General features: G+C 49.1%; 10 protein-coding genes across 10 annotated transcripts; 4 read left to right on the top strand and 6 right to left on the bottom strand.

The window, feature by feature from the left end:
• Positions 1 to 676: 676 nt before the first annotated feature.
• N7466_002788 (putative SIR2 family histone deacetylase (Hst4)) lies at positions 677 to 2,350 on the bottom strand (the record flags this gene model as incomplete). Its single annotated transcript, XM_057162186.1, has 2 exons — positions 677 to 1,971; positions 2,032 to 2,350. The coding sequence occupies 2 exons, from the start codon at positions 2,348 to 2,350 to the stop codon at positions 677 to 679; spliced, it is 1,614 nt and encodes a 537-aa protein (XP_057025471.1).
• Positions 2,351 to 3,655: 1,305 nt separating this feature from the next.
• On the top strand, positions 3,656 to 6,988 carry N7466_002787 (mediator of RNA polymerase II transcription subunit 16; the record flags this gene model as incomplete). The annotated part of the gene is made up of 10 exons (XM_057162185.1): positions 3,656 to 3,801; positions 3,893 to 4,238; positions 4,298 to 4,544; positions 4,599 to 5,062; positions 5,123 to 5,342; positions 5,393 to 5,512; positions 5,569 to 5,679; positions 5,737 to 6,003; positions 6,057 to 6,188; positions 6,255 to 6,988. The coding sequence occupies 10 exons, from the start codon at positions 3,656 to 3,658 to the stop codon at positions 6,986 to 6,988; spliced, it is 2,787 nt and encodes a 928-aa protein (XP_057025470.1).
• An 823-nt stretch (positions 6,989 to 7,811) lies between these two features.
• On the bottom strand, positions 7,812 to 8,535 carry N7466_002786 (60S ribosomal protein uL29; the record flags this gene model as incomplete). Its single annotated transcript, XM_057162184.1, has 3 exons — positions 7,812 to 8,046; positions 8,332 to 8,471; positions 8,533 to 8,535. 3 exons carry the CDS (start codon positions 8,533 to 8,535, stop codon positions 7,812 to 7,814), a joined length of 378 nt encoding a protein of 125 aa, XP_057025469.1.
• Positions 8,536 to 8,859: 324 nt separating this feature from the next.
• Positions 8,860 to 9,697, top strand: N7466_002785 (putative vesicle transport v-SNARE protein Gos1; the record flags this gene model as incomplete). Its single annotated transcript, XM_057162183.1, has 3 exons — positions 8,860 to 8,922; positions 8,978 to 9,121; positions 9,194 to 9,697. The coding sequence occupies 3 exons, from the start codon at positions 8,860 to 8,862 to the stop codon at positions 9,695 to 9,697; spliced, it is 711 nt and encodes a 236-aa protein (XP_057025468.1).
• A 326-nt stretch (positions 9,698 to 10,023) lies between these two features.
• N7466_002784 (mitochondrial ATPase complex subunit ATP10) lies at positions 10,024 to 11,217 on the bottom strand (the record flags this gene model as incomplete). The annotated part of the gene is made up of 2 exons (XM_057162182.1): positions 10,024 to 10,672; positions 10,784 to 11,217. 2 exons carry the CDS (start codon positions 11,215 to 11,217, stop codon positions 10,024 to 10,026), a joined length of 1,083 nt encoding a protein of 360 aa, XP_057025467.1.
• Positions 11,218 to 11,938: 721 nt separating this feature from the next.
• Positions 11,939 to 14,263, top strand: N7466_002783 (DNA-directed DNA polymerase IV; the record flags this gene model as incomplete). Its single annotated transcript, XM_057162181.1, has 4 exons — positions 11,939 to 12,377; positions 12,430 to 12,602; positions 12,657 to 13,040; positions 13,094 to 14,263. The coding sequence occupies 4 exons, from the start codon at positions 11,939 to 11,941 to the stop codon at positions 14,261 to 14,263; spliced, it is 2,166 nt and encodes a 721-aa protein (XP_057025466.1).
• Positions 14,264 to 15,093: 830 nt separating this feature from the next.
• On the top strand, positions 15,094 to 17,561 carry N7466_002782 (uncharacterized protein; the record flags this gene model as incomplete). The annotated part of the gene is made up of 6 exons (XM_057162180.1): positions 15,094 to 15,583; positions 15,640 to 16,139; positions 16,204 to 16,315; positions 16,368 to 16,732; positions 16,785 to 17,364; positions 17,458 to 17,561. 6 exons carry the CDS (start codon positions 15,094 to 15,096, stop codon positions 17,559 to 17,561), a joined length of 2,151 nt encoding a protein of 716 aa, XP_057025465.1.
• A 1,051-nt stretch (positions 17,562 to 18,612) lies between these two features.
• On the bottom strand, positions 18,613 to 18,991 carry N7466_002781 (paraoxonase; the record flags this gene model as incomplete). The annotated part of the gene is given in 2 exon segments (XM_057162179.1): positions 18,613 to 18,650; positions 18,670 to 18,991. The coding sequence occupies 2 exon segments, from the start codon at positions 18,989 to 18,991 to the stop codon at positions 18,613 to 18,615; spliced, it is 360 nt and encodes a 119-aa protein (XP_057025464.1).
• Positions 18,992 to 21,443: 2,452 nt separating this feature from the next.
• On the bottom strand, positions 21,444 to 21,961 carry N7466_002780 (uncharacterized protein; the record flags this gene model as incomplete). The annotated part of the gene is made up of 2 exons (XM_057162178.1): positions 21,444 to 21,576; positions 21,747 to 21,961. 2 exons carry the CDS (start codon positions 21,959 to 21,961, stop codon positions 21,444 to 21,446), a joined length of 348 nt encoding a protein of 115 aa, XP_057025463.1.
• A 970-nt stretch (positions 21,962 to 22,931) lies between these two features.
• On the bottom strand, positions 22,932 to 25,578 carry N7466_002779 (uncharacterized protein; the record flags this gene model as incomplete). The annotated part of the gene is made up of 2 exons (XM_057162177.1): positions 22,932 to 24,827; positions 24,904 to 25,578. The coding sequence occupies 2 exons, from the start codon at positions 25,576 to 25,578 to the stop codon at positions 22,932 to 22,934; spliced, it is 2,571 nt and encodes an 856-aa protein (XP_057025462.1).
• Between the last annotated feature and the right edge of the window lie 759 nt (positions 25,579 to 26,337).

Raw genomic sequence — 26,337 nt, 5'->3', positions numbered from 1 at the left:
TTGTGTAATACATATAAATAATGATGAATGTTTTCATGCGCTCTTTGCAAAATGTTTACTCAAGTGAGAGTAGAGACCTCGGAGTAGATGATATTGGGAATTCAAGTTCCAATGTTGGAGTGATATTACTAGGAACATTGAAGCAAAATATGTCAACTATCCAAGGCTTGCCAGGATGAAATGATATTTGACCGAAAACCTCGGAATGGGTACCATATTCGAACAAACCCTGACTTGGGAACATATCCTGAACGAGCTCGCTAACCATGCACCCGAACCACATTGCGAAAACAAAGATGTAGGCTGTAAACATAGCGTGGTATCCTCTCGAGATCATACACCGAACTTGCTTCCAGATCTAGTGCGCTTGCAGCAGCACCAGTAGCAAAGATTGAAACACACATCAAACCCACAAACGCCAGCGCCACCTCATGCATGAAACCGTGATCTATCATTGGTATCTTTCGGGAAGAACGGAGGGGGAAAAAAGACAGCCGAGCTCTTTCAACCGACATTTGGAAAGAAGCAGGGAATAAAAAAGGGCCCCTGAGAAGGGGAAAGAAGAGGGGGAAAAAGGGAGAAGAAAAAGGGGAGAAAACATGTCGAAACGCCATCGCCAAAATGCATGATCAATGTTGGTACTGAGACAAGGCGTTATGGAAACGCAAGACAGCGCTCAATTGCGACAATCCTGAGGGGGAGGAGCAACTACCAAAATTGGTGAAGCCTTGGCAGCCATATCATCCGATTTGGGGGTAAGGTTGCCGTTGGTAGTCGACAAAGCCTTGGCCTTCGTTGTCGCTGGCTTAACCGAAGGTTTGCCAACGGTAAAAGTGGAGTTAATAGACTTGAGCTGGGCCGGCGCAGGTTTTGCGCGAGGCTTCTTTGCCTTCTTACCTCCGGTAGGAGTGGCCTTCTTTCGAGGCGCGGACTTGGCACCTTTGAGGACATCAATGAGCTTTGGACCCTTAAGATCCAGGCGCTTGCCTGGGAGTTCGGCCTTCTCATCATTACTACCTGAGGGTGTGAGTAGGCCGGTCTCAGAGAGTTGCCGCTTCTTCGGGGTGCTAATGACGACCGAGACGGCGCCGGACTCTGACTCGGAGGCTTCCGAATCGCGGCTCTCCTTGATTCCAAAGACCGGCTCTGGGAACAGGGGTTCGCAAGTAGAGGAGTCCTCGTAGTGCTTCAGTCCCACAAGTTCGGCAACCTGGTCGGTGGACCCTTGTACAATCAGATCGAAACAATTCTCAAATTCCTTGCCGACGGGAGGCTCGTTGTTGACAAACATGGTGACTCCGTCCTTTCTAGTTCGAATAACCGCGCACAGGCTCTTCACGAGACGTCGAACCCCAGGAATCTTCAGACTAGTACCAGCGACAATCAAGACACGGGGGCGAGATTTGACATCTGCGTTCATGACGGATGTGATTGCCTCCTCGTCGGGGTTGTGCTCGTTGTAAAGGACGATGCGTGGGCGCAAACGTCCTATGCCATGGCTGCGTCGCTCTTGCTTGCGGCGGTCTTGATCGGTTATCATGCATTGGTGGCACTCTGGAGGATCGGTTTCCTGGAACAATCCGGGGTCGAGGGGGGTAGTGGAGCGGCATTTCTGGCAAACCATCACGTGGATGCTGCCATGGAGCTGAATGGTGACGGGCCATTGGCCTTTGATGTTGAGTGGGATTTCTGTTTGTAGTGGCTCCATGGACGTTTCGATTCCGTCAATGTTCTGGGTGTAAAGACGTTTGAGGCGGTTCTCCTTGCCCATGCGAGCAAGCATTTGGTGGAATGGGGTTGGTGTAATGTCTTTGCACTCCACGTTAAGCGACCGGACTAATTCGTGGAAGGGCGCCGTCAAGGCGTCATCCTGGTAGACAGCAGCATCGAATAGAAGTTTACCAGAGGTCTTCAAATTGTGCTTCTCTTGTAAAGATTTGAACAGACCGCCCGAGGAACGAAAGTCCGGAACTTTATGCGCGGGTTAGCTGTGGCGTCGAAAAAGGCAAAATGCGGCAGGAGAAAACTTACTACCCGCGGAAGTGGAAATGCCAGCTCCAGCGATGGCGACGATATCTTTTTGGTGACGGAGAGTTTCAACAAGTAATCTAGCCTGAGGCTGTTGGCTGTGGGATGATTGCGCCAAATTAAGATATTGGGTGGTACGTTCTTTGGGTAGAGGGTTTCGTCTCCTCTTTTTGGCGGGAGGGCAGTCTTGGCGCATAGAATCCTCACCCTCCTGGGAGGACGGGGTCGGGTACCGGGTCTCTGGCTCAGGCGTAGAGGAAGACGAGGGTACAGAGCTCAGCTCTGAGCAGTCTGAAAGTTCATAATCCGGGATAGCTTCCATGGTGGTGGATATCCGTGTGGAGATGCGGGTTGATTAAGCGCCTATGCCCCCTTGGAGGTAGAGCAGGATCGGAGGGCCCAGGTCAGATGGTGACGGGAGGGGGTTTTTATTCACAATCCACCAGAATTGCGGATAACCGATCCGGAAAGGAAGTGATAGCGAATATCACAGCTCAATGGACAATAGGAACAATACGAAACAATAGGAACATGAGTGTTGGGAAAGGACAGAAATGGGGATAGGGAGGATGGAAGGAGGTAAAAGGGTAGAAAGGGGAGAGGAGATGGGATCGGGTCAGCTGTCGGGGGGGGGGGATTGATATTAGAGCACAAATTGGGGGAAGAAAAAAAAAATCCACAAAGAGGAAAACCAAGTAGAAAACGGGCCGTTGTTGGAAAAAGCTTTTGTTTTGACCCACGGCGCTCGAGTAGCGGAGGATTTGGATTTTGACGAAAAGAGTAGAGGAATGTGGTTGTGACGAACAACGCTGAGCCAAAAAACCCCCGGTATGTTGGGCGAATGAGAAGTGCGGGACAAAGATTCGATGATGCGCGTTGTGTCGAAGTAACATCGGGAAGGGAAACGATGGAAAGGAAGGAAAAGAAGGAATGGAAAGAACTTGAATGGAAAGAACGTTGCGTCCCGGGCAAAGAGCGGTTCCTTTTCTACGTGTTGTATTATACTATATAGGATCATTGAATACAAGTAATACTAGTATCCCTATATCGTATTTCTAAGGCAGTATCTCTGACATCAACATTACCCATATATCCCCGCCTATCTGGACATTGTTTGGTGTTTTGGGGCTTTTGCATTGTGCTTTTTCCCTCGCGATTTGGATATTGCTGCGAGCGCGTTGATTGGTGGGATTGGATGTGGGGAGACATGCTGAGATATGATTGGTTCACATCCGTTGGCAGGGCTACCTGTCACCTGATGTCCATGGGTGACTAAGCCAAGTCGAGATCGCCTTGGAGAATTGCAAGTTGATTAGGAAGAGAAAAAACAAATACATATAAGGATTTTATATACATCTATCTACTGGCTTCCTAGGGATTAATTATAATCAAGGGGAAAGAAAATATCGCTTCCAAGGATCTCGCCCTGTCAAATAAGTCAACTGGTGCGACCGTGATCCTTGGGTTCCTTGATCGATCCCCCCCCCCCCCCCTCCCACAACGGAGCCGCTCCCGGTCATCCTCTATCAGGGCCAGTCTAGATCGACAATCATTCAAGTTATGCGGGGGCTGAAACTCCATTCACCCGCTGCTTAAATGTACCCTTGAGCTATCTAAAATCCCCAGAATGCCATTGATCATGGAACAGGGTCTCAATGTTGACGATCTCTTTGGAGAGCCCGGCTCCCTCGAGCTGGGCTTGCCTGCGGGTCCACTCCCGACCAAAGGCTTACCACAATGCCAGGATGAAATGCGCCTCTTAGGGTGTCGCCAGTGAGTCGCTTCTATGCTGTTGTCTCAATGTCTTTTTCTTTTTTCTTCCAGGTTGGTTGGTACCCTTCAATATATTGACATCCTTTTCTAGGAAGATTGCCTGGTCCCGACTGGGATGCATCGCATATATCTCGGCAGATGCATTACGAGTCAAGGTCCGCCATTTGAAATGCAGTCCCTCAAATGGCAAATGGACCATCAGTGATGAAACTCCCCTCACTGCTATAACAGAGGCCCATGGCGGTAGTCCGCTCGTACACCTGTCCTGGAACGAGACCGGCTCCGATCTGGTCGTCGTGGACTGCCTGGGCCGAATCTCCATCTATCAAACCCCAGTAGCCTTGAATAGTGTCACGGGAATACGGCAAGCTCATTTTGACAACGGGGATGATAGCAACCAAATAGTCGGCATGATGTGGCTCAACACTCAACGAATGGTAGGCTTATTATCTGCCCCCCCTTTTTTAATACGGGGTTTCCCTAACCCAATCGCCAGATCCAATCTTTTCATCAAGCTACCAAGGTCAATGGTCGATGGACTTACTCACCATTTCGTCGCCGCCCAATTGGCCCCTTTAACCCGACTGTCAATAAAAGCGCTTTAATCTGTGTGACACGATCAGGCCAGATTCGTCTCCACTATCAGAATCCAGACGGGAAATGGGCTGAGTTGCCCGCAGAGCTGAAAACCACTGGATACTCGGATAGGCTGTTGACCCATGCCTCTATCGTTGCAACCCAAGGTAAGATCTACCCTTAGCCTTTATAAAGCCCACGCCAGCTAACAAGTTGAATAGCTGGTATCTTGATTGCAACTTACTCGGCATGCCAAAAAATTTGCCTTTATAGAGTACAGATCTCATGGAACCCACCACAGTGGGAAAACGCTCCAGGGAAGCAAGGCCAATTTCCCATTCCATCCTTCGCCTTCTTGCACTGCAAGATTGATATGCCGAGCAGTATCCTGGATATCAATCAGGGATCTGAAGAGCATGCGGATCATCCATTACCGTTCCACAACTCCGTGTATTCATTGACGTGGCTGGAGATAATGCCTGGTCAAATTGATAGCCCAACGGGATCAACGGCTAGTCCTTGGATTCTGGCTGTCTTTTCCAAGCCACTTCATTCCACGCCCGAATATCCAGATCACCAGGGGCCTCCCAGTGTTATTGTCCGATGGCAGTTGGAAAGTGCCCCTCAAATGTTCCATCCAAAATTCGACGAGGTCGCGCCGAAAAAGATGAATATTCAAGCAAAGGTATGTGACACTTTATAATTTGATCTGGTAAAGGGAACAAATCACCTGACATAAATCAAGTCCAAGATGGAGCTGCGTCGGCTAGACGACATTCACTGCGAGAAATTCATTCTATCCGTGGATGTGGTAGAGCATGGAACTGCTCTGGCTGTCACGCTTGATGACAGTTCAGTTAGATTCTACGATACACGCACAATGGCTGTTTTCAATGGATTGGACGATGCCAGCACAGTGACCTGTCTGGCTCAAGCAGGATTCCAGTTCCCCATGGACACGCCGGGTAAGCTGCAAATTCCTATATTGAATCAGAATCCTTGCTAACGCAGATAGGCATTTCTATTGCCTTTTCTCCTAATACTTGCGCTGCCATGGTGCTGGACTCAGAAGGGCAAACACATATAAAGTCAATGGAACATCCCTTTGGAGCTAGCGATGGCCTTTTCGATGATAGTAAGTACTATCCTTTGGGGAAAAATGAATACAAATCCCTAATCCGAAACCTCCAGGCAAATTTTCAGCTGCAATTGCGGCCCTCACGCTAGCCTTCAGTCGTGGATCTGGCGCCGAGATGAACACAGATGATATTCTTATGGTTGCCCTGAAGCAGCTCACGCCTGGTTAGTCCCCCCAGTTGAAAGCTCCTCTGGGAAAAGCTAACAGCATGTAAAAAACAGACGCTCAATCAGCATTCATCGGCGAAGTGTATCGTGGCTTGCCAGTGAATTGTAATTTCACCGTTGAAACCGAAAAGCTCATGACACATCCATACATTCCTCGATGTTTAAGCTTGCAGACTGCTTTGGGATTCAAAGGAAGACTCAAGCGCCGGGCCCTGCCATTTGCCGTTCCATGGGCAATTCTCCAGCTCCGCCATGCCGCCGTGCTAATTGTATACTATTTCCAACACGGTAAATCAGGGCAAGGCGATCCTAATGATCCAGGTAAGATCTCATGCCACAACAATCAAGTGATCCAAAGTTAACGAAACCAAAAGAAATCCTACGGGTACTTATGGGCAATATAAAATGGGTCCTAGACTTCACACATTTCGTCTTGAGCGAGGTATTCGATCTCGCCGACGACTTCGAAAGCCTCTTCACCGACCTAGACGCCTTCACTCAAAAACGTACATAACCCGCCGTTCCCCATCCATAACACCAAAACAAGCTTAACCAACTAACCTTCCCTCCAGTGAAAACCGCAAACTCCGCCCCCCTCATCGTCCTCCTCTCCAGCATGTCCCGCGCCTTCCTCCGCTTCATCTGCCGCGGCCTCCGAGGCCTCCACACCTCCTTCGCCCAAACCAACCCAGCAACACTCCCCAACGCCTCAAGAGCCTACCACATGGAAATCTGCCAAATGCTCGAATCCTCCCCCGTCCGCATCGACATCTACGAAAAGTTCCTAGCAGGCGTCGACTCCGCCGTCAAACACGCCTACCAAGGCTCCGGCTTCGGCGACGCAGAACGACCAGGTCCCGAACGGGAGGTCCTGGTCAACGCGCGCATCCCGCCCGTCCTCGTCACAGCCGTCGCAACCCTGCTGAAACAAACAGTCCCCTCGATGAAATCAGAAATCAACCGCAAAGATATCCTCCTGGGCGACTATAGTTGGCTTGGTTTCGGGGCCGATGCCCGCACAGCCATGTACCGACGGCATCGGGATGTTGATATCCTGAAGAAGATTCCGATGCGGCCGCCGCTTGCTGTGGGGCGGAATGGGCGAGTTGTTCAGGCGCAGAAGAGGAAGAGATGTGTACGATGTGGTGAGGTTACGGGTGATGCGGGGTCTCCGAAGTCTATACTGTATTATAGAATGGTTTCTAAGTTGCTTTTGTTGCGGTCTTGTCCGTGTGGGGGAATGTGGATGCTGGAGTCGGATGAGCCTGGGGGTGAGAGGGGTGGGGACCACTTATCGCATGGCTAGTGTTATTTCTGCGCTTTGGATGTCCGCCGTTGTGGCTGCATTAGTGGCAGTATTTTGGTTTGCTTTTAGATTCCCATTGTCTTGTTGAATAAATTGTTTTGGGCTTGGATAGTATCAACTGACCATTTACCTTCGTACGTATACATGTATATCACGTATGCATGTGGGCAACAGTACAAAATAATGCATCAAGGGTTACGAGGGATCGAGGGGTAATGAAGTTGTCCTAGCACACGTCCAACCTGGAAAATGCCTAGTAGGTACGGAGAACTTCAAAAGAGCCCTGCATTATGTCCACGGATAACCCCGGGCCCCCTCACTCTTGCGTAGTACGTTGGTTCTAGCGTGGTTCTAGATCATATCCAAATCCAGAGCCCCAGGGACATGGTTGAATACGGCTCAAATCTACATCCACAACCCCGGGAGTTCTGAAAATTGGAAAAGTCTAAGTCATGTCATGTCAAGAGTCAATTTGCATCCACCTAAGATACATAATCAAATTCCATTTTTTTGGATAAAAAAAGAGAAAATCGACCCTGCCGCAAGGTTTCAGGTCCACGTTCAGACGTCCTGTTTTATGTGTCCAAGGGCAAGCAACGTCTTCCCACAAACTCCAGATCCTTCAAGTTTTTACTTAAGCCTGTCATAAAAAGTCAGTGGTTGCTTTTTGAGGATAGAATATCAAATGCCAGGGGAGGGAGGGTGCGGTAAATGCAGACGAGTGCAGTGTGGAAGAATGGTTCAGGATATTGAGTCCATCAACAAATTCACACACACAACGCCAAATCCTCCATCCTCAAAATTGGCATGCATGTATAGAGAATTATCGTACCTTAACGGCGAACTTCCGCTGGGGGAAGTGGATCTCGCGCTTGCGCTGGCGCTCGGTGGTGCGGGTAGCCTCGTGCTTGGTGAGCTTGCGGCGCAGCTCGCGGGTGAGCTTGGGGCGGAGGTCGAGCGGCATGTACTTCTTGTTCTTGTAGAACAGACGCAGCTGAGCGCGCTGGTTGGCGTTGATGACGGTGAGGATACGGGCGATCGACTTGCGAACGTCGTGGCTGTAAGAGCGGAAGAAACCCCAAGTCAGTATTTCCGAAATTTCAAGATTTCATATTTTCCGCAGAAATTCTCCATGCGAGTCGGTTCCATCGGGGATTGTGCGGGCGGCCGGTGTGTTGTTGGATGAATAGTCTTGTATCTTGTGTGGTGAACCCTGGATATTTGCCTCCTCTTGACAAGATTTTAATTTTTTTCGATGTTTTGCCGCCCGATCGCACAACCCCGTCTGTTTCCTCCCTTGCAAGTCGAAATCGTTGGATTAGGGATGTCGGTCGAATACGCACATCCGCAGAGTCTTGGAAGAAGCACCGTTGGTGATCTTCTGGACACGGAGCTGGTTAAGCTCGGTCTTCAACTCCTCGAGCTGCTGGGAGAGCTCCTCCTTGTTCTTGCCCCACAGCTGCGCAGTCTTGACCTTGGACGACTAGAAAAAAAGGAAACGATCAGTTGCGACATTCCGGTGTTGCGATGGCGTTACGACATACCATGGTGACTGATGTGTGTGCGGGTTGTCGGCGTTGAGAATTGAAGATGTCCGAGTCGATCAAATTGTGGTTGTGGGACTAGGGCTAAGCGAGTTGGCCGCACTAAAAGTGCTGCACGTGACGAACACCAAAGTTTGTAACTTTGTGGCCTGGGGAATCGGGTGTCACTTTATCAGGCAACAAGGCATAAAGGGGCCTTCCGTATCGGGTTAGTGCAGGCGGTTGCACTTACGTCGTCGTCCGGGGTGAGAACAGTAGGGACAGAACTGACCAGGTTACGGCGAGCAAAGAAATTATTGCGGATATTTTTCCAATATCTTGCCTCTCATGACTTCTACTGGTACCGGCTGGGCGCAGCTTCGCCAGCAAGCACGTTCCCTCGAGACCCAGGTACCTACCCACCCCATATATCTGCCCGGTCAAGCTGGCCGAGGCAACTAGATAGGACAAAAAGCTGATTAGGAGCCGTACAAAGACCGAAAACCTCTTCCATAACTATGCCCAATTTGCATCTCTTACAAAGCCTCCACCAGAACCAACAGAGGAGGAGCTTCGGATTGAATCCCAGCTGAAAGATCTCCTTGAACGAGTAGGTGCATCCCCGCCATTCAAATCCATTGACAAATGTGACAGCTACCTGACGTTCACTTATTTCTCATAGCGTGATGCCCTTATTGGTCAACTATCTCGTCTCCTCGACTCCGAAGCCACCCTCACATCCTCCGCTCTGAAACAAAGCAATCTCTCCCGCCACCGCGAAGTCCTTCAAGATCACCGCCGCGAGCTCCAACGGTTGAACTCCGCCATTGCTGAGGCACGAGACCGCGCCAATCTTCTCTCCAATGTGCGCTCCGACATTGATGCATACCGCGCATCAAACCCCAGTGCCGCTGAGGCGGAATATATGCTGGAGGAGCGCGGTCGAGTCGAGAACAGCCACAATATGATGGATGGTGTGCTGAGCCAGGCATATGCAATCAATGAGAACTTTGGCGTGCAACGTGAAACTCTCGCCAGTATAAATCGACGCATTGTCGGTGCTGCCAGTCAGGTTCCCGGTATGAACTATCTCATGAGTAAAATCGGGACCAAGAAACGGAGGGATGGTATCATCCTCGGATGTTTCATTGGGTTCTGTTTCCTGATGCTGCTGTACTTCCGGTAAGGGTGCTGGGCTCGCCCTTTTATTTTTCTACGGTCTTTTTGCTTCTCTCATTATGCCCGTCTAGCGACTATCAAGGTTATCTCTATTTCTCTGATTATTTTCATTGAGGCGTCCGGGTTGGGCATTTTCCTGTGGAAAATCCCTGTTCAACAGGGGTGATGATAATATTGCACTTGGCTTTGCGATGGCGTCTGATATCTATTCTTTTCTTCTGTTATACACATTCTCTATTACTTTGTACAAATCCAATGGAGAGGGGAATCGCAGTATACCCACAAAATCTTACACCGAAACCGCACATGCCGAAGCTCTGTCCGTTTCCTCATTTAGTAGCGACGAGTTGATTCCTGCAACTCAACAGCAGCCTTCTGCTCCGCAATCAATTTCTCCAATGCAGCATGCATGGTCTCCAACTCATCGGGATGAGCCGGTCCACTGCCCGCCCACCGAATTCGGCAATCTGCATCAACAAGATAAACATATCCCACATACTTGTTCACCATTCCAACTGCCTCCTTCAATGGCTCATCAAATCCTTTCTCAATCAAAAAGTAGCGCGAGTGTTGCTCGACGGGGAACTTCTTGCGCACGCCACCCAAAAACCGCTTCACCAGCCATGCCTTCATGCGGTTTTCCTCGAGGTTGAGATCGATTCTTTGCGCAAACTTGGAGTGCTTGGCCAGCAACTCCTTCAACGCCGGGTTCCTGTCTTCGCCAGCAAAATTGCCCGCGAAAGTGGCTGTTTGCTCCTCGCCCCATAGACTACAGAACAGGCTCACGACGCTGACTTTGCCACGGAGGATAGCCGTGGTATCCTGTGGATCTTTAGGGGAGGCGAGCGTTATACCGCGCATGTTGGGGAAGTAGAGAGCCTTGTCGGCGCGGAAAATGCGGGGATTCGAGATGAAGGTTTTACCCTTGTGGAATTGCAGGTTGGACCATTCGCGGAAGTAAGGTTTTGCGACTTGTCGTGTTCTGTGGCAGGGTGTTTCCCATTAGCTTTAATGCCTAAATGACTGCACTATATCCTTATACTGGTCTGGCAAAACAGGTCTGAGGGTATGCTTAAGGTTATTCAACACATACAGTTCCTTTCGTCGCGCGATGTGCTTATCATAGTCGACAAAATCATCGCGGCGTTCCTTAATTGTACGAGAATCAACACCTGTATTCTCTCCCACTTCTGGGGGAGCTGGTGTTCCGATCGGACGACTCAAGACTGGAGGTACAAAGTCCGGATCTCCAGGCTTGGAAGTTGGTTTTGGGGTAGGGGCTGGATTCTGTTGAAATGCAACAGATCGGCGAAGGGGTTGTATCTCTCTTTGTGGGCGAGGAGAAATCTTGAAATCAGCATTGCTAGCATCACTCGGTGTTTTCGTGTTGTTAGTGGTGGCGTAATGGCGTATAGAGCGGAGGTGCGAAAGGGTTCTGGCGCTGCGGGCTTGGCAGTTCAGGCATCGGTTGGTTTGGAAGAGTGCCGATTCCAGGATTTGGTATGTGGGCATTGATGACTTCCACATATTGAAGTACTTTGACAGTTATTGAGGAAGGCTTAATGGGCAAATTCGGAAGTCGCGATGGTGACAGCTGCGGCATCCAAAAATTCCCGAACGGGAAAGAGCAGGTCACCTGATCGGATTCGAGAGCCCCATTTTGGTCACGTTGATCTATGCTTTCAAACGTTCTGTTCTAGAAAAATGATAACATTGAATACTTACTTGGGAATTTGATTTTGATTTTCGAAGGTATCGAAGTTGAGCTGACAGGCTTTGTCCAGGTATTGATTCGAAAGGTACCTACTACTACATAGGTACATATACGTGCATATCTGACAAAAATGTATATCGGTCGCGGAGTCCTGGAGTCGGAACACTTAATTGAAGCCCCAAGGATAAATGCAGGCAAAAATCCCAAAATTATATACTATATAGTAGTACGTATGTACGTATTGTGAGGTGTATACTATACTCCAGATATTTAAAACTGATTAAACAGTACATTTTAGTTGAACAGAAACGACCAAATGCCAAATGAATTCGGACAAATAGACTTTTCCATGTGACTTGGTGACACTTTCGCGCGTCGTGGACCGCGTGGAACGCCGTCGACCAGCCAACTGCAGCGCCGGAGCTGCCTAAAGTGAACCAGTCTTTCTTAACTCATCTCGGAAACTGCAATGAATAATCTATGGATGAGACGTGACTCTTGTAATTGGAAACCGGACTAATCTTGGATCTCACCATGGAACGAGCGCAACTTAGCAAGAGCAGCTTTTTCGCTGCCCTCGAAAGACTAGACCATCTGGAAGACACTGATGACGAAGAGGAAGATTCTTTCGAGCGTTTTGCTGCTCGGAAACCTTCAAAAATCCCAATTCCAACTGCTGCTGCTGCCACCGTTTCACTTTCCCCAGAGCCTCCAGTTCTTGTCCGAGCAAACACGGATCCAAAGCCATCATCCGCAAATAATCCCGAAAAGTCTAAAGAGGAGACAGGAATCAAAAACCCACACAGGGTTGAGCAATCAAACAGCCTCGGAGTGAGAGCTCTTGAACGGGTCTCGACTACTGGAAGTATGCCGGACACAAAGAGCGGAGGTCCTGTTTCGAAGAAAAGAAAGCCAAACAAAAACACCAAGGTGGTTCCTGAAGATCAGCAAATCTTCAGAGACTTGGTATTTTGTGAGTAGCTCAAAATTAATTCTGGTTTCTGGGATTTTGCTGATGAATCTAGTTTTCTTCCCTAACAGTGATACCTCGCCCCCTCGTCGGCTTCGAATTCAGCGAGCGCAGGAATATGGTGCCCAATGGGCCCGGGAAGGATCAGACAAAGTGACCCATGTTATTGTAGACAAATCCCTGTCATATCAGGATCTTCTAACCCACCTGAAACTGGAGACTTTCCCTGTTAGTGCATACTTGGTTAGCGACTCATTTTATTTCTTGCTGACATGATCGCAGAAAAACGTCATTATAGTCAATGAGGTGTACCCATCGGACTGTATCAAATTTCGCACGGTATTAAGTCCACATTATGGTCGATTTTGTGTCGAGGGAACCCCGGTGGTCACCGCAAAAAAGATACCAGAAGCTTCACCCGCAGAAGCCGAGTCTGAGTCCGCAGACTCTTTACCTGTGAAGAAATCCAAGAGAGAGGAAAAGAAGGAACAGACACCAACTCAAGACTCTCAAGAAGACGTTCCGCGCAATGTTGGTCCTGTATTGACATCACCACCTAGTGAACCTGTACAAGAGTCCGCACCGAATATCGCTCGCAACCCAGAACCTCGGGAAAGAGATGCCTTGGACGACATAATAGATGAGTCCAAAGCGACGAGCCATTTGGTAACCACCAAAGTCCACCATTGTTAAGATTTAAAGCTCACCAAGGTCACCAGCCCCTCGATTCTTTCGACTCCCCTGATGAAGACACGGATGGCTCCGATAATGACTCTACTGCTTCGGAGTCTGACAGGGCTCGGAAGACGCCCAAAGCTCCCAGAATAGAGAGAACAGAGTCTTGGGCAAAGAGCATGGCGTGTATGCAGAAATTCGACCCTGGCACCCAAAACGAAAGCGCCAACAACAAAACCATCGAGATCCTGCAGCAAATGTGCGATTACTATGAGCGGACGGGGGATAATTGGCGCAACCTCGCTTACCGCAAGGGCATCAATGCCCTGCGCAGACAGACCGAGAAGATAGTTACACGAAAGCAGGCCCGGGCTATTCCTGGCATCGGAGAGCGATTGGCCGACAAGATCGAGGAAATCGTGCTGACCAACCGACTTCGGCAATATGACAACACAAGTTACACCGCCGAAGACCGTATTCTTCAAGAATTTCTCGGGGTCTATGGTGCCGGTCTCTCCCAGGCGTCCAAATGGCTGGCTCAGGGATACCGGACCCTTAACGATCTCCTTGAGAGAGCGCCTCTGTCCACAAACCAACGTATTGGGGTGGAACACTACAATGACTTTATGCAGCGAATCCCACGCAAGGAGGTTGAAGCCCACGGGGCGATCGTCCGAAAGGCCGTACAGTCAGTGGATTGCGACATGCAGGTGATCATTGCAGGCTCTTACCGCCGCGGGGCACTGAATTCGGGAGATGTCGACGTTCTCATCACCAAGCCCACTGCCACGTTAGAGCAGATACGATGTCTTATGACAGACACAGTGATACCTCAATTATTCAAGGATGGGTTTTTGCAAGCTGGACTTGCCACCTCTAAAAAACATGATCATGATGGATCCAAATGGCATGGGGCGTCGAGCCTCCCTGGTAGCTCAATCTGGCGGCGCATTGATCTACTCTTTGTGCCTGGGGCAGAATTTGGGGCGGCCTTGATCTACTTCACTGGCAATGACATTTTCAATCGTAGCATGCGACTCTTGGCTCGAAAGAAAGGGCTATGTTTAAATCAGCGCGGGCTCTTTGCCAATGTGCTACGCGACGCGCAGCGGGTTAAGATCAATCCGGGCCAATTGCTCGAGAGTCGAGATGAGCGTCGAATTTTTGCATTGCTGAAAGTGCCGTGGCGACCTGCTGAACAGCGGATTTGTTAATAAGCTCTATTGTTCTCTCGAGTTCTTTACTGTTATTGCAAGATTTTTCTTTTTCCATTTCGAAAAATTAAATAACCAAAAAAAAAGACATTTAATTTATCGAAACCACAAAGGTTCTCTAAATAGAACGAGGGGGTTTATAAGAAAAATACAAGTCGAAAAATAGCCCGCAGATATAATGTGTGGGTTGAAAGTCAATGTAGAATCAAAAAAGTGTCTAACATAAACGAATTTTCCCTCTACTGCTCTCAGTCCCTTCAGGTGTGACCTTCCCTCTCGTCATTCTCTTTCCCTTTTTCCCCATCTCGTTTCCCCACCCCAGCAACTTATCCCAAAGTTGTCTTCCATCTCCATTTCGTCTTTGACATCACAATCGATTTCATCACCGCCTTGAGCTTCCCCATCACCGCCTTTTGATCGCATCACCGCCTTGCGTGCGGTGAAGCCGTCGCGTTGTCATTTCCCCCCTTGTGATTCCCAGACCGCCCTCTACTGCCCAGTTTTGCCGCACATCGTGTTGAGATATTATTTCTCGAAAGTCGAGCTCAGGCTAAGCCTGGTCTTCTGTGGTCCTGTCCTCTTTGGATCCTGGGCGTGGGCATCCTGTGCCACGTCGACCCCCTCCGAACGATTCGCCTCATCAACTTCACCCCAAACCCGCGTCTTGTTGTGGTGGGCCTGGTCGCGTCTGCGCAATCCATCTTTCGAGGAAACATCACACTGCGATTGGACAGAACCAACAACGTCTGCTCTCTAAAGTAAGAGGTAGATTGACACTAGTCAAGAAAGTTCCTTCAAAGCCAAGTCTCCTCTTTTGATCCCGCGCAAAAATGGGACGCAAACCCAACCAACTCATTCTTGAGTTCTTCAACCGAGGACCAAAACTCGAAGATTCAAGCAACCGATACCAACATACTTGCAAAGCTTGTGGTGAACGGTTTCCCAAGGGCCGTATCGATAGTCTCACCAATCACCTGGTCAAAAAGTGCCAGGCTATCCCCCTCCGTGACCGCCAGCGCGTACTCTTACGACTCCACGAACTCCCCGACCTGACCGAGGACGCAAACAAAGACCCTAACGCGCCACAAGGTAAAAATAAGGATGGGTTCCCAAACCCGAATCGTCCGAATTTCGACGGGTTGAACGTGCTGGCAGAGGCTTCTCGCCAGGTAGGTGCATCTGACACCACCAAGCGTGGCCCCGCATACACCCAGTCCGTGACGGCCGGTGGCAAGACAGTCATTGTCGATCCGGCGCTTGAGGCCGAGGGCTTCCAGGGTCAAAGTCAGGGTGATGATAAGGGAGATGACAACGGCCAAGGTATGTCTATTGCCTGATTTTTCTGGACGTCATGGATACTAACAATGGACGCGCAGGCTCTCAGTCCAACCCTCCCACAATCCCGGCCCTTCCCAGTCACACCTCAGGAGATCATGCTTCTATGTCTCCACCTCTCCATGACACCTCCATGACACCCGATTCCGCTTCTAATGCGCGCCAGTCGCTCTCGATGATCGCAGCTTCGGCTAATGAAATGGTCCCGCAGGGAGTTTTGATGGATGGTGATCATCTTGGTGAGGGTTTGAAAATGAGTCAGTGGAACCAGCAGTTGTCAACCCAAGAACAGCTGCTTTTCGATAGTTTGCAAGAACACGATCCGTCCTTGACCGCTGCCACCCAACGTGCTGCTTCATACCCGCGCCCCATTGCCATGAACCCCAATACACAAGCCAAGGGATTTGTGAATGAATTTGGCAACTCGACTAAGCCAACAAAGCCTAAGGTACGGGGCCGCTTCACTGCCGAGCGACGTCGTGAGGTTCAGGAAGTGCGAAAGCGAGGTGCTTGCATTCGTTGCCGCATGCTGAAGAAACCTGTAAGAAAAAAATTGCCTCTTCAACGAAAAGAAAAAAATCATCTTATACTAACGAGATTATTAGTGCTCTGGAGACACTCCCTGTACAACTTGCGCCAGCGTCGAAAGTGCTCGACTGTGGAAGCATCCTTGCATTCGGACTCGTCTCTCCGAAGAGTTCGAGCTTTACAATGCCAGTATGTATTCCTGGATTTTGACCGCCTTGGCTTCCACACTAACATATTGCAGACTTGCATGCTACCCTTGCCTACCATGATACAAATGCTATCAAGAACCAGGTCAAGTTCGAACACTACATTGGTCGCATCGAAGTGACCCACCTGGAAGAAAGTGGAGTATTCGTTACAATCAGTGGTCTCCAAGGCCACCACAATTCTGTTTCAGCTCTCGACCCTGCGCTCTCAGGCCTGGGTGATGACCAGTTCACTGGTCCTTCGCATGAGGTTTACCTGCTGGACAGTGACGCAGATGACATTCCCAGCAAACTGGAGATGTACATCAAGAAGACTGCTCCATTCTTCTTTGAGCGTGAAACCTCGACTTTCATGAAGCCTACACTACTCTTGGCTGCTGAACTGGGACAGTCTAAGAAGGTTAGTACTCTCACAAGAATGTGACCATTCATCTACTTACTAACATGCATAGGACACATTGCTGGAACGTGCAGTTGAGCTCTGGGTTGCCACCCATATCCTTGTGGATACCGAACTTGGATGGAAGACATACTGCAACCCTACTCTTCCCCCAACCTCGATGCACTCGCTTTCTCAGCCCAATGATGAGGGCCGCCTGCCAATCGAGGAGGCCTCAGAACCCGAGTCATACGCCTTGCTTTGCAGCCAACTTCGTGCTGCCATGGAGAAGCGTGCGATGCAGCTGAGCAAATCCGTCATCAATGATCTGGAGCGTCGCTTGCTGCAACGCCAGAAGACCGGCTGGTTCGAAACATTCCTTGTGGCTATGGTTCTGCTCAACTGCGTTGAGCGTACATGCTGGCTCTTCCGCTCCTGGGACAATGAGAGCTTTTCTCAGCGCTGGCCCTTGGACAAGCGTCCCCCTTACTACTACGCCCAATCCGAGCAGTTTGCAGACATCTTGCACATGCTCCTGCGGATGCGCAGTCTCCCACCCAAGACAACCGTCCGCCCCGAAAGTGGCTACTTGAAGGCTGCTGAAGGCAGTGACGAAAATGCCGTGCGCTGGTTCGACATGATTCAAATTTCCCGTATGTCCAATTGCTTGACTTGTTTTTTAGGATTCCTCCCCCTCCTCTCCCCTTCCCTCTCTGATACAGATACTGACTCGTTTCTTCTTATAGCCTACTACCTTGAGGAACGTGCCAATGCACTCTTCGATCCATCTGATTCCCGTTCCCTCGATCTTCACCACAGCGCCCGGTTGCTGCTCCCTGCCAACTCTTGAAATTCCAGCGTCTTCTCGTCCGATTTGAATCAGTTTTAGCTTTTCGATGTTCTCTATTTTTATGTAAGTATCTTTAGCCGAGGGTTGATGACCTTGCTGGAGGATACGTGGTGTTGAGGGGTTTCGGTGTGCGATTGTCGACTGGATATCTGGTAACCCTTGCGTTTTAAGATTTGAATAGTTTTTACTCAGCCTATGGATGTTACATATTGTTATCCAATGACCGTGGTAGTTAGTGACCTCGGGACGCGATGAAATATCCGACATTTAGCATGAACTTGAATGATTCAGCATTTTTAAGTTAAAGACGGCCGGAATACCTACTACATATGGTACCTACTTATTGACGTATGTACTCAAGTTGGTCCCTCTGGAGACAAACCACGCAAGTGAATTATATGAATAGTAGTATGTAACCTCATTCCCTCACGACAAGTCGGTAGAATTGATAAGAGCTTCACTGTGGTAACGCGAGAGGTGCTCCCAAATAGCATCGGTATCATACTAGACAACGAAAGCATCGTCGCACGTCTCACAGTACCAAGCATGAGGATCAGATGTCTTGTCCATGTGGACGAATTTCACGGAATAGTATTGGTTGATATAGGCGATTGCCTCGTCTCTGTCTGGGCAGGATGGTTTATTCTCGTATAGACAATTGTTAAGCACTATAGAAGTCAATGCCCGATTGGTGGCTTGGTTTCTCGGCGCCCCTATAGTGTTTTTCTGGTGACGGCCTCTGTTTCCCAATTGCCCCTCATACATTTGTTCCATACTTGACTTATACAAGACACTAAAGGGCAAGTAAATCTCATGAGGCGGGGCAAGAAGACGCAGGTTGTTCAGAGGTCAATTTTCTAGATAACAGTGATTTGACGCTAGTATAGTAGAGCTGGGATTCACATCAAGACCAGATGATGACCACGTGCAATAATACTAAGCGCGTAGTATTTAATTCTGACGAAAGACTCTTTATTTATTCAATCCCTCCAGACCAAGATTCCGCTCTCATAAAGACCTGTTATCAAGCCTAACCCATAATCATAATCTCTTACAGTTGTAGCACTAGATCCAAATTCGCCCGCGGTTCTATACAAAGTTTTTATACCTTGTTCTTCTGTCCATTCAATCACCCAGCTCGGAACACCCATAATATGACACTTGCTTCGATCAGCAGAAATACTTTCCAAGCACTTTGCTCGTTGCTTTACCATCTTCTCCAAACTCGGCGGATGGGGATGACCGCTGATTAGCAGTTTTCCCTTCTGGTCGATTGATAGGTTGTCGGGCATAAACGGCACTCTGACCGTCGAGCTCAACTCCAATTCTTTGTCATACCCGATCTTATACAATCTGAATTCACAGGAACTGGTTGATGCCACTGCAAGCATAGACGCGTTGAGAAGAGTGATGCCATTGGGGTATGGCATGTTGACGATCGACTTGAGCGAAAAGATCGATTCACTATGCATATTCACATAGACGATGCTTCCCAATGGAATGGCGCCGTAAGTTTCGGTTTTAGCCAACATCGGGTTCTCCAAAACTCGAAAGTAATGATCATTACTAAAAAAAAACTCGTGCTCGCTCAGAGCACTGATCGAATTTGGTGTCCTGATAAGGGGGTGCATGATTGTGCTGATATGTTTGGCCACCGGTTTGTGAGAGATGATATCGAGTTTGAATATTTCGATCCGTGAACCTTCAAAATGGTGGTTGGATATTAGAAGAGTATAGCTGGACTGATGATACTCAATGCCAAGAGGATGAAATTCATTCTCATCAGCATAATGTTGAAGCTCAATCCGAAAGATTCCGTGATTACTTGGATGCTTTGACTCGTCATAGCGATACAGAAAGAGCCCTCCAGCTGGAATTGCCGAAGTATTCTTCGAGGCTGTTCCCATGACAGTGTTCCATTGATCTCTTCCCGGATCGCAGCTCAATATTGCTGCGCCCTGCCCCTCAATAATAACGGCGTCTTCGCAGTTCCTCAAGACATCCCGAAACTTGATGTCGTAGATAGAGAATTCCTTGGCCTCTGTGAGGCTTTGAAGATCATTTGATCTAATAACAGAGAGAGCCCATAAGCGACCCGAGACATAGTCATACGTGGTTGCCATAAGAATTACTACCTTCATCGGTCTCTTTTTAGCACGTGGTCTTAATCAAATAGTGAAGAAGCCTGCGTATACTGAGTTGCAGCATATCTTACCATGAGAGCTTTAACCAACTTGAAACGATCAAAGTACGTGCCAAGAAGCGAGGCCATGTCTGTCAATTTTTTTTTCTTGTAGGTCGTGCCAACGCTGCTACTTGAGTACCCAGGTGACATTTGTACCCTTTTATGGGCTCACTTTACCGCCCTGGGAAGTGAAATGTTCACTCCGTTTACGCTCATGATTCCCACTCATGATTCCCACGTATATCCCTTGCTTCTCGCGTTGTGACCTGCCAGTGACTTCTTGAGACTAATGCATGCTTACGAAACACCGACATCGAAAATGATCTCCAGTTGCCCATCAAAGTCCCCCGATATACATTATCTCAAGCTGCCTCTAAATACAGTGGAGAGGGGTCAAAAATAGTGGAACCTAAAGTGGTTTCCCAACATTTCTTCCTTGTGGGGCCTGTACTCTCACTTATCTCACTGTAAGTTAGTAGATATGTAGTTCGTTCGACCGAAGCAAACCTTGATTCTCCACTGTTTCTCAATAGCAACGCGCTCGGCTACTGAGAGACAAACAAACAGGGAGAACAAATCTATTGGATGATGGCTTCGAATTGTGCAACCGGATATCAATATTCAAATGTTCAGAAGGTTGGCAATGGAATGTGAGTAAGAATATTGTGCATGAATAGAAACCCGATCCGCACCCAATCCGCAGCGTATACCCCAGCTTCAATTGCAGAGTGGTATAGCTAATGCATTCTCTAGAGTCCAGGCTCAGATAGTTTGAATGGCCGACAGTTCTTTTTATGCTTTTCACGCTTGTCACGCTTTTCACGCTTTCATTAATCCAAAGTTTGACCTCGGCTATTGCCACGCAATTTGCCGATAATGACACCGCCTTTTTACATGGTTAGAAAGGCAACGCGCGCTCCCGAACGCCAAGACCGCTCACGATTGGCCGATTGCCCCTCTCCCTAACGAAATTTGCGTGCACCTAGTAATTTACTACTGCCCACCATAATCCCAAGTATCAAGATCTTAGTAACTACTACTGATGTCTCCCACCATCACTTTTCACACCATCACACGTCCCATTTGCACGCTCGGCTACTGGACAAACAAACAAACAGGGAGAACAAATCCACTTGACCGGGTTAATCAAAAGGACGAGAATTTGAAACGGGAACGATAGAAACTGTATCAATTTTGGGGTTGTAGGGAGGAAAAGGGAAAGAAGTTCCCTTCCTACTAGTAGCAATTTAATAGGTTGGGTCTACATAATGTTCGTTAAGCGGAGCTAACTGATCGCTGTGAGTATTTAGATCGTTGGTAAACAACTCAAGTACCAGTTGTTCTCTATGTCGTTGGTCGTGCGTGATATCTATCAATACATATGTATACAAACACAGCATTCACACCTTGAGACCCATCGAAGACATCCACCAGCCCAAAAATGTATAAGTACGAGTCAGCAGGTGTACATACATGTGTACCAAAAGGCAGACAGTGGTCAGGGTTTCCCCCAATGGCTTTTCTCAAAGCATATCACGTATTCCACAGGATATTTAAACAAATAAGAAAAAAACTTGGAGTCCCAAAGCAAGCCATCTAAAAGGCGTAGCAGGACCGGGAATAGAAGCAAAGTACTAACACATCATCATCATCAACAACAACAAAGCAAGAGAGACAAACACAATGTACAAATCAAATCAAGCCGATCCCATCGATGACCCCATAGCCCCTTCCGTCTGCACTGTATGCACCTGGTTCTGTTCCAGCACCACGGCGTAGAATTTGCCTTCTTCGGAGGTATCATGGTAAGGACCAGCCGAGTGGACGGCCCTGTAAGGCGAGGATCAAATTAGCCCATAGCCCAGCTTTGGTAGTTTTCTTAGCTCATATCTATTGGAACACTGGTGCGAATTCAAAAGAAGCGAACCAGGTTACCAAGATGAACAAGGAACATAAAAACACATAAAAAAACATAAAAGCAGGTAAAACACAACACATACCATCCCTTGTACTTAGGCTGATTAAAAAGCTCAGTAAAAAACCTCAAGCTCCGCAACGGCAGTTCCAAGATAGAGGGCAGTTCCGGCCCATCGCCACAGACCGGCAAACCAAGTTTGTTGACGGGGAGGTAGACGATCTCCGCTGTGTTTTGCGGGTTGCGCGTCTCCTGGAAGATGAGGAGACGGCGCGAGGGTTGATGAGGTGGCCTGCTCATTGTGAATTTTTTATTTTTATTTTAACTTCTTTTGTTCCGGGATTTTGGAAGCCTGAAAGGCAAGACTCTTAAAGCCTTGGATGCTTGAGCGCGAATATCGAGCCGATCTTTGATATCGCGAAAGCCGAAGGACTTTTTTGCGCTGCTTTGGTGGGGGTTTCTGCGCTTGGGAGCGCTTGCGCCCTGGTCTAAGTTGGGATCTAGGAGTAAGCTTGTGCTGTTTATTCATTACTTTGTATTGCTTGCGAATGGGATGGTTTTTATCTTACTGTTTTGCTTTTGGCGTTTTGCTTTTTCTTTGCGATGCTTACCACGTTCTGCGCGACAGAGGCTGCTTATCGCGTCTTGATCGGCGATTGATTGCCCGGATAGGGAATCGCGGGGCAGAAAAGGGGGGGGACAACAACACTTGCGCTTGATGGATGTTTTTGCGAAATGCTGGGTTTGGTTGAATTTATATCAGGGTCGGATTAGGGAAGTTGTAGATCGTGTATGTGTATCTGCTTCGCGCTTACATTGTGTAGTCCTTGGTGGATCGTCGTGCTGCTTTTATTTGCTGTGCGCGTCCGAAGTGGGGGGTGAGTCCAGTTACTCATCAGTGTAGTAAGGGGAAAACTAGAAATGTGTATGTAGTATGGATGTCCTTTTCCTCTTCTTCTTTTCTTCTTCTCTTTCTGAACAATCTATTGAAAGTATTCGTAGTTGAAAATTTAAAACAAAGTAAAGGCTTGGGGAATCATGCCACTATGGGCCAATCGTACATAACGGAAATAAGACAAGGAATATGAGAAGGAAATGAAAAAAAAGATCATTGGGTATCATAGTGAAGTAAAAGATGAAAAGGCCAGATCGGAAGCGAAAGACATGTACAGAAGCATGATACACACAGCAACGAAGCCGTGGAAGGGTTGAAAATGAGAAAGGAAGATGGTAGATGCCCAGTGGTGACGAGAACGAGAAGGAGAACAGATCAAGTATCGAGTTCTCCATCCAGCACTCTTCGCGCCGCATCCAGTCGTCGTCGAAGGATCCGAGCAGCCTTGAGATCGGGATCAGGAGAGGTCGTGATGGCCTGCAGATCCATGCAGACGTTACCCAGGCTCGAGAACAGCTGCTCTAGCATCTGGGTATCGTCGTCGTTGATACCACCCGCCGAGGTTGGGGTCACAGAGCCTGGGTGCGGGCTCGAAGCCGCGCGCACAGTAGAAACGAGCGACGAGACAAGCGATGTTGGAGTTGCTGAGCCGGTGGTAGCGGATGAGGAGCGACCGGTCATGTCCACGCGACGTGGAGTCAGCTGCGGATCCTCCACATTTGCAGAGCCATCTTGGTCTGCCCGAGTCCCACGGGGCGTCTCGGAGCGGTCAGTCTCCATGGGGTGTGCTTGGCGGATTTGTGAATGGCGATGGCGGAGTTCTGTCATAGTGTCAGTTGGAGTAATATCAGGAAGCGAGGGGGAAACAAACATACCGTGGTTGAACTTGCGGTCCCAGTATAACAAATCATCCTCCTCTTCTGGCATTTCTGGCACATCACCCTCCATGGCTGTGGCGAACGTAGCCACTGTGGAGACGGACATGGCGCTGTTGGTACGCGAGTGTCGCACCGACCGGTTTGGTCGCGTCGTCTCGACCGAGCCACGGGAGCTTTGACTTGGACGGCGAATCTGACGGGAGTAGTTGCCAAGGGCGCTGTGGAGAATAAAATGCTCGTAGTCGAAGGCGTCTTCGCGCTCTTCGTGCGGCCGCGTGTCTACACTAGGGAACTCATGGAATTCATCCAGGCTTTCGAGATCCTCATCTAGTGGTTCTCGCAGGATCTCATCCAACGCCTCACGGTCAATATCGCCATCGTCAAAGTCCCCTTCCTCGGCGTCTTCGTATAGACTCTCAGCAACAGACTGGCGTCCGTCATCTTGCCTCTCGCTATCTGGCCTCTGCCAGGCTTCTGGGGCCTGGGAAAGACTCGCGCGATTGCGGTCCACGGGACTTTCCTCTGTTCGCTCTGATCGCTTGACCGCATTCAGTCGTTCATTAGAAGAATGGGCCTCGCGAGCATGCTCTGAGCTGACATCGCGTCGACCATTAGACCCACGGCTGCTTTGACCTTCTCTCAGCTCCAGGGCATTGGCATACCAAGCATCGGCCTGAGTTAATGGACTAGGGGTGCGCAGACTTTGTAGGCTTCGACGACGCATATTATCCTCTTGGCTCCGGACTTTGAGAGAGGAGATCTTGATATGAAGTCCCTTCATTTGGTATTGCAAGTCACGCACCTGCAACTGAGACTGGGCACGACTAGGAGGGCCAGAAGAGCCGTACACCGGACTTGAATCTCCCGGATTAGAGCTTGACTCGTCATCTGCCGAGATGCCCAGTCCAGTTGGCGAGTCAGAAGAGCTACTCTCCTCTGGAACGGGGGATTCAATAAGCTGGGGTGAATCCGCCGGCTGTGGGGATTCCGAATAAGGTGGCCTGACAGACGATATCGACGACCGGTGCGTCAAATACGCGCGCGTCGGTTCATATTGGAACGATCGATCATCATGGTGAAATGACGAAGTGCTGGCACCCATAGCACTGACCGAGCGAGAGGCGCGCTTCGGATCCTTCGACAAACTCGACTCGGGAGGGAAATTTGTGTCGCTGTGCACCCGCGAATGCTTGTTGTTCGAAGCGTCCTGCGAACTTACAAACGACTGTCGCCGAAGTGTGGATGCCCTGCGATCAGCTCGCGAAATCGATCGATAGAGGCCACCAGCCGGCTGGTGCGCGCCGAGCGGCTGAATATTCCCAGGCGCAGAGGGCGAAGGCGAAGGTGTGAGGCGCGTAGTGGAACGAGCGCGATTCAAATTGCCTTCCATGAGCTGTAAGAAAAAGAATAAAGAGTCAGCCAGCATTCCTCGGAGATTTGATTTCACAATGCGCCGATCCCCCACATACCGTTAATCGTTTCTTTGCATTCTCCAGAATCCTCTCCGCCTCGCTACTCAATATCGCCGACGAGTAATCCTCTCCGGGACCCTTGCCCGTAGCAGCAGCCGTAACAATGGGACTACTGCCCGACAAATTGACAGCGGTATCGGGCGACAAGACCTTCCTAACCTCTTCATTATCGCGACTCAGCATGTGATTCGCATTCGCATTTGCATTTCTAATTTCATCCTGAGCCGGCGACACCCCACGAACAGTGGCCGGCGAGACGACTTCTCTTGGGCGTGCACTTCCCGCGCTAACAGTGGAGTTGGAGCTACTCCACGTTGCATTTTCCTTCGCGTCAGGAATGGCAACGTGCGCCTCCACGTGCCCCTGATATTGGTCCGAGTCTTCCTCATCAAACCCGTCCAAACGCGCAGGCGACAGTTCCTCCCCGATATCAGACAATCGTCTCGGGTTGGGCGTGACGTCCTCGTGGGACCAGGCATTTCGCGAAAAATTCTTCTTGGCCCGGTTGCCTGAGGCGCCTACGCTGGAGCCGGCATGGTCTGAGGAGTTGTAGCGGGCGTTCAGATTGGAGAGGTAGACGAGCTGGGAGGGCGGAGAGGGAGTAGAGGATTCGCGTTCGCTACCGTCATACGGCAGGATCATGTCCGGGTCGGTCAGAGTGAGGGAGGGCATGCGGGGGAAAGGTTGGGGCCCTGGGCCGACGCAACCTTGGGGATTATTTGGAGGAGGAAATTTGGAATCGCTGGAACTCGGTCTGGTTTTACCCTGGAAAAAGCTGCCCCTAACGTGTGGGTTGGATACGGCTTAGCGTGGGAAATGATCATTGCCTGATTGGGCAAGACTTGGGACTTTGAAGATGAACGGAGTAAACTTGACCTCTTTTTTTTTTCTTATTGTCTTATTTTCTTGTGCTGTTTGTTTTTGTTTACAATTTTTTTCATATCCATCGTACATTTCTAAAGCCAATTGAATCCACTTGGACCAATGCCATATTTCTTCTAGACCTACTTCTATAGAGCCATACACATATTGTCCATTTTCCCCTTGAATCTTCCAATGTATACACATGTTGACAATCCCCATTGTTTTTTAGCTCTTAGGTTTAATTACCGGCAAGTTTGATTTTAGTGGAACTGTCTTAGCGTCTCTCCTACTCGAGGTAACATTCAATCAATTCTTCAATTGCACTCGGTTGCAGCTTCAACGACAGGGATCAATGTTCGCACCAAATGCACGATGAGCCCCACAAAGTAAGGCATGTCTCAGCTTGACTCGTAAATGCGTTGCAATAGAAAATGATTCGAACAAGTGCTGAGCATTGCATGGAACGAACCCCTGAGAGCCGCGGTTTTAATCCATGGAAAGCTCCACTTGGTGGGGAATTTAATTTCCAGGTACATCTGTGCTCAAGTGCTCCCGTGTTACTTTGCA

Source organism: Penicillium verhagenii (assembly GCF_028828195.1).
Source record: "Penicillium verhagenii strain IBT 33310 chromosome Unknown utg000003l_segment0_segment0, whole genome shotgun sequence".
In the NCBI taxonomy this organism is placed as follows: domain Eukaryota; kingdom Fungi; phylum Ascomycota; class Eurotiomycetes; order Eurotiales; family Aspergillaceae; genus Penicillium; species Penicillium verhagenii.
The sequence above is the reverse complement of the archived record's forward strand: the minus strand, read 5'-3'. Positions and strand labels throughout refer to the sequence as shown.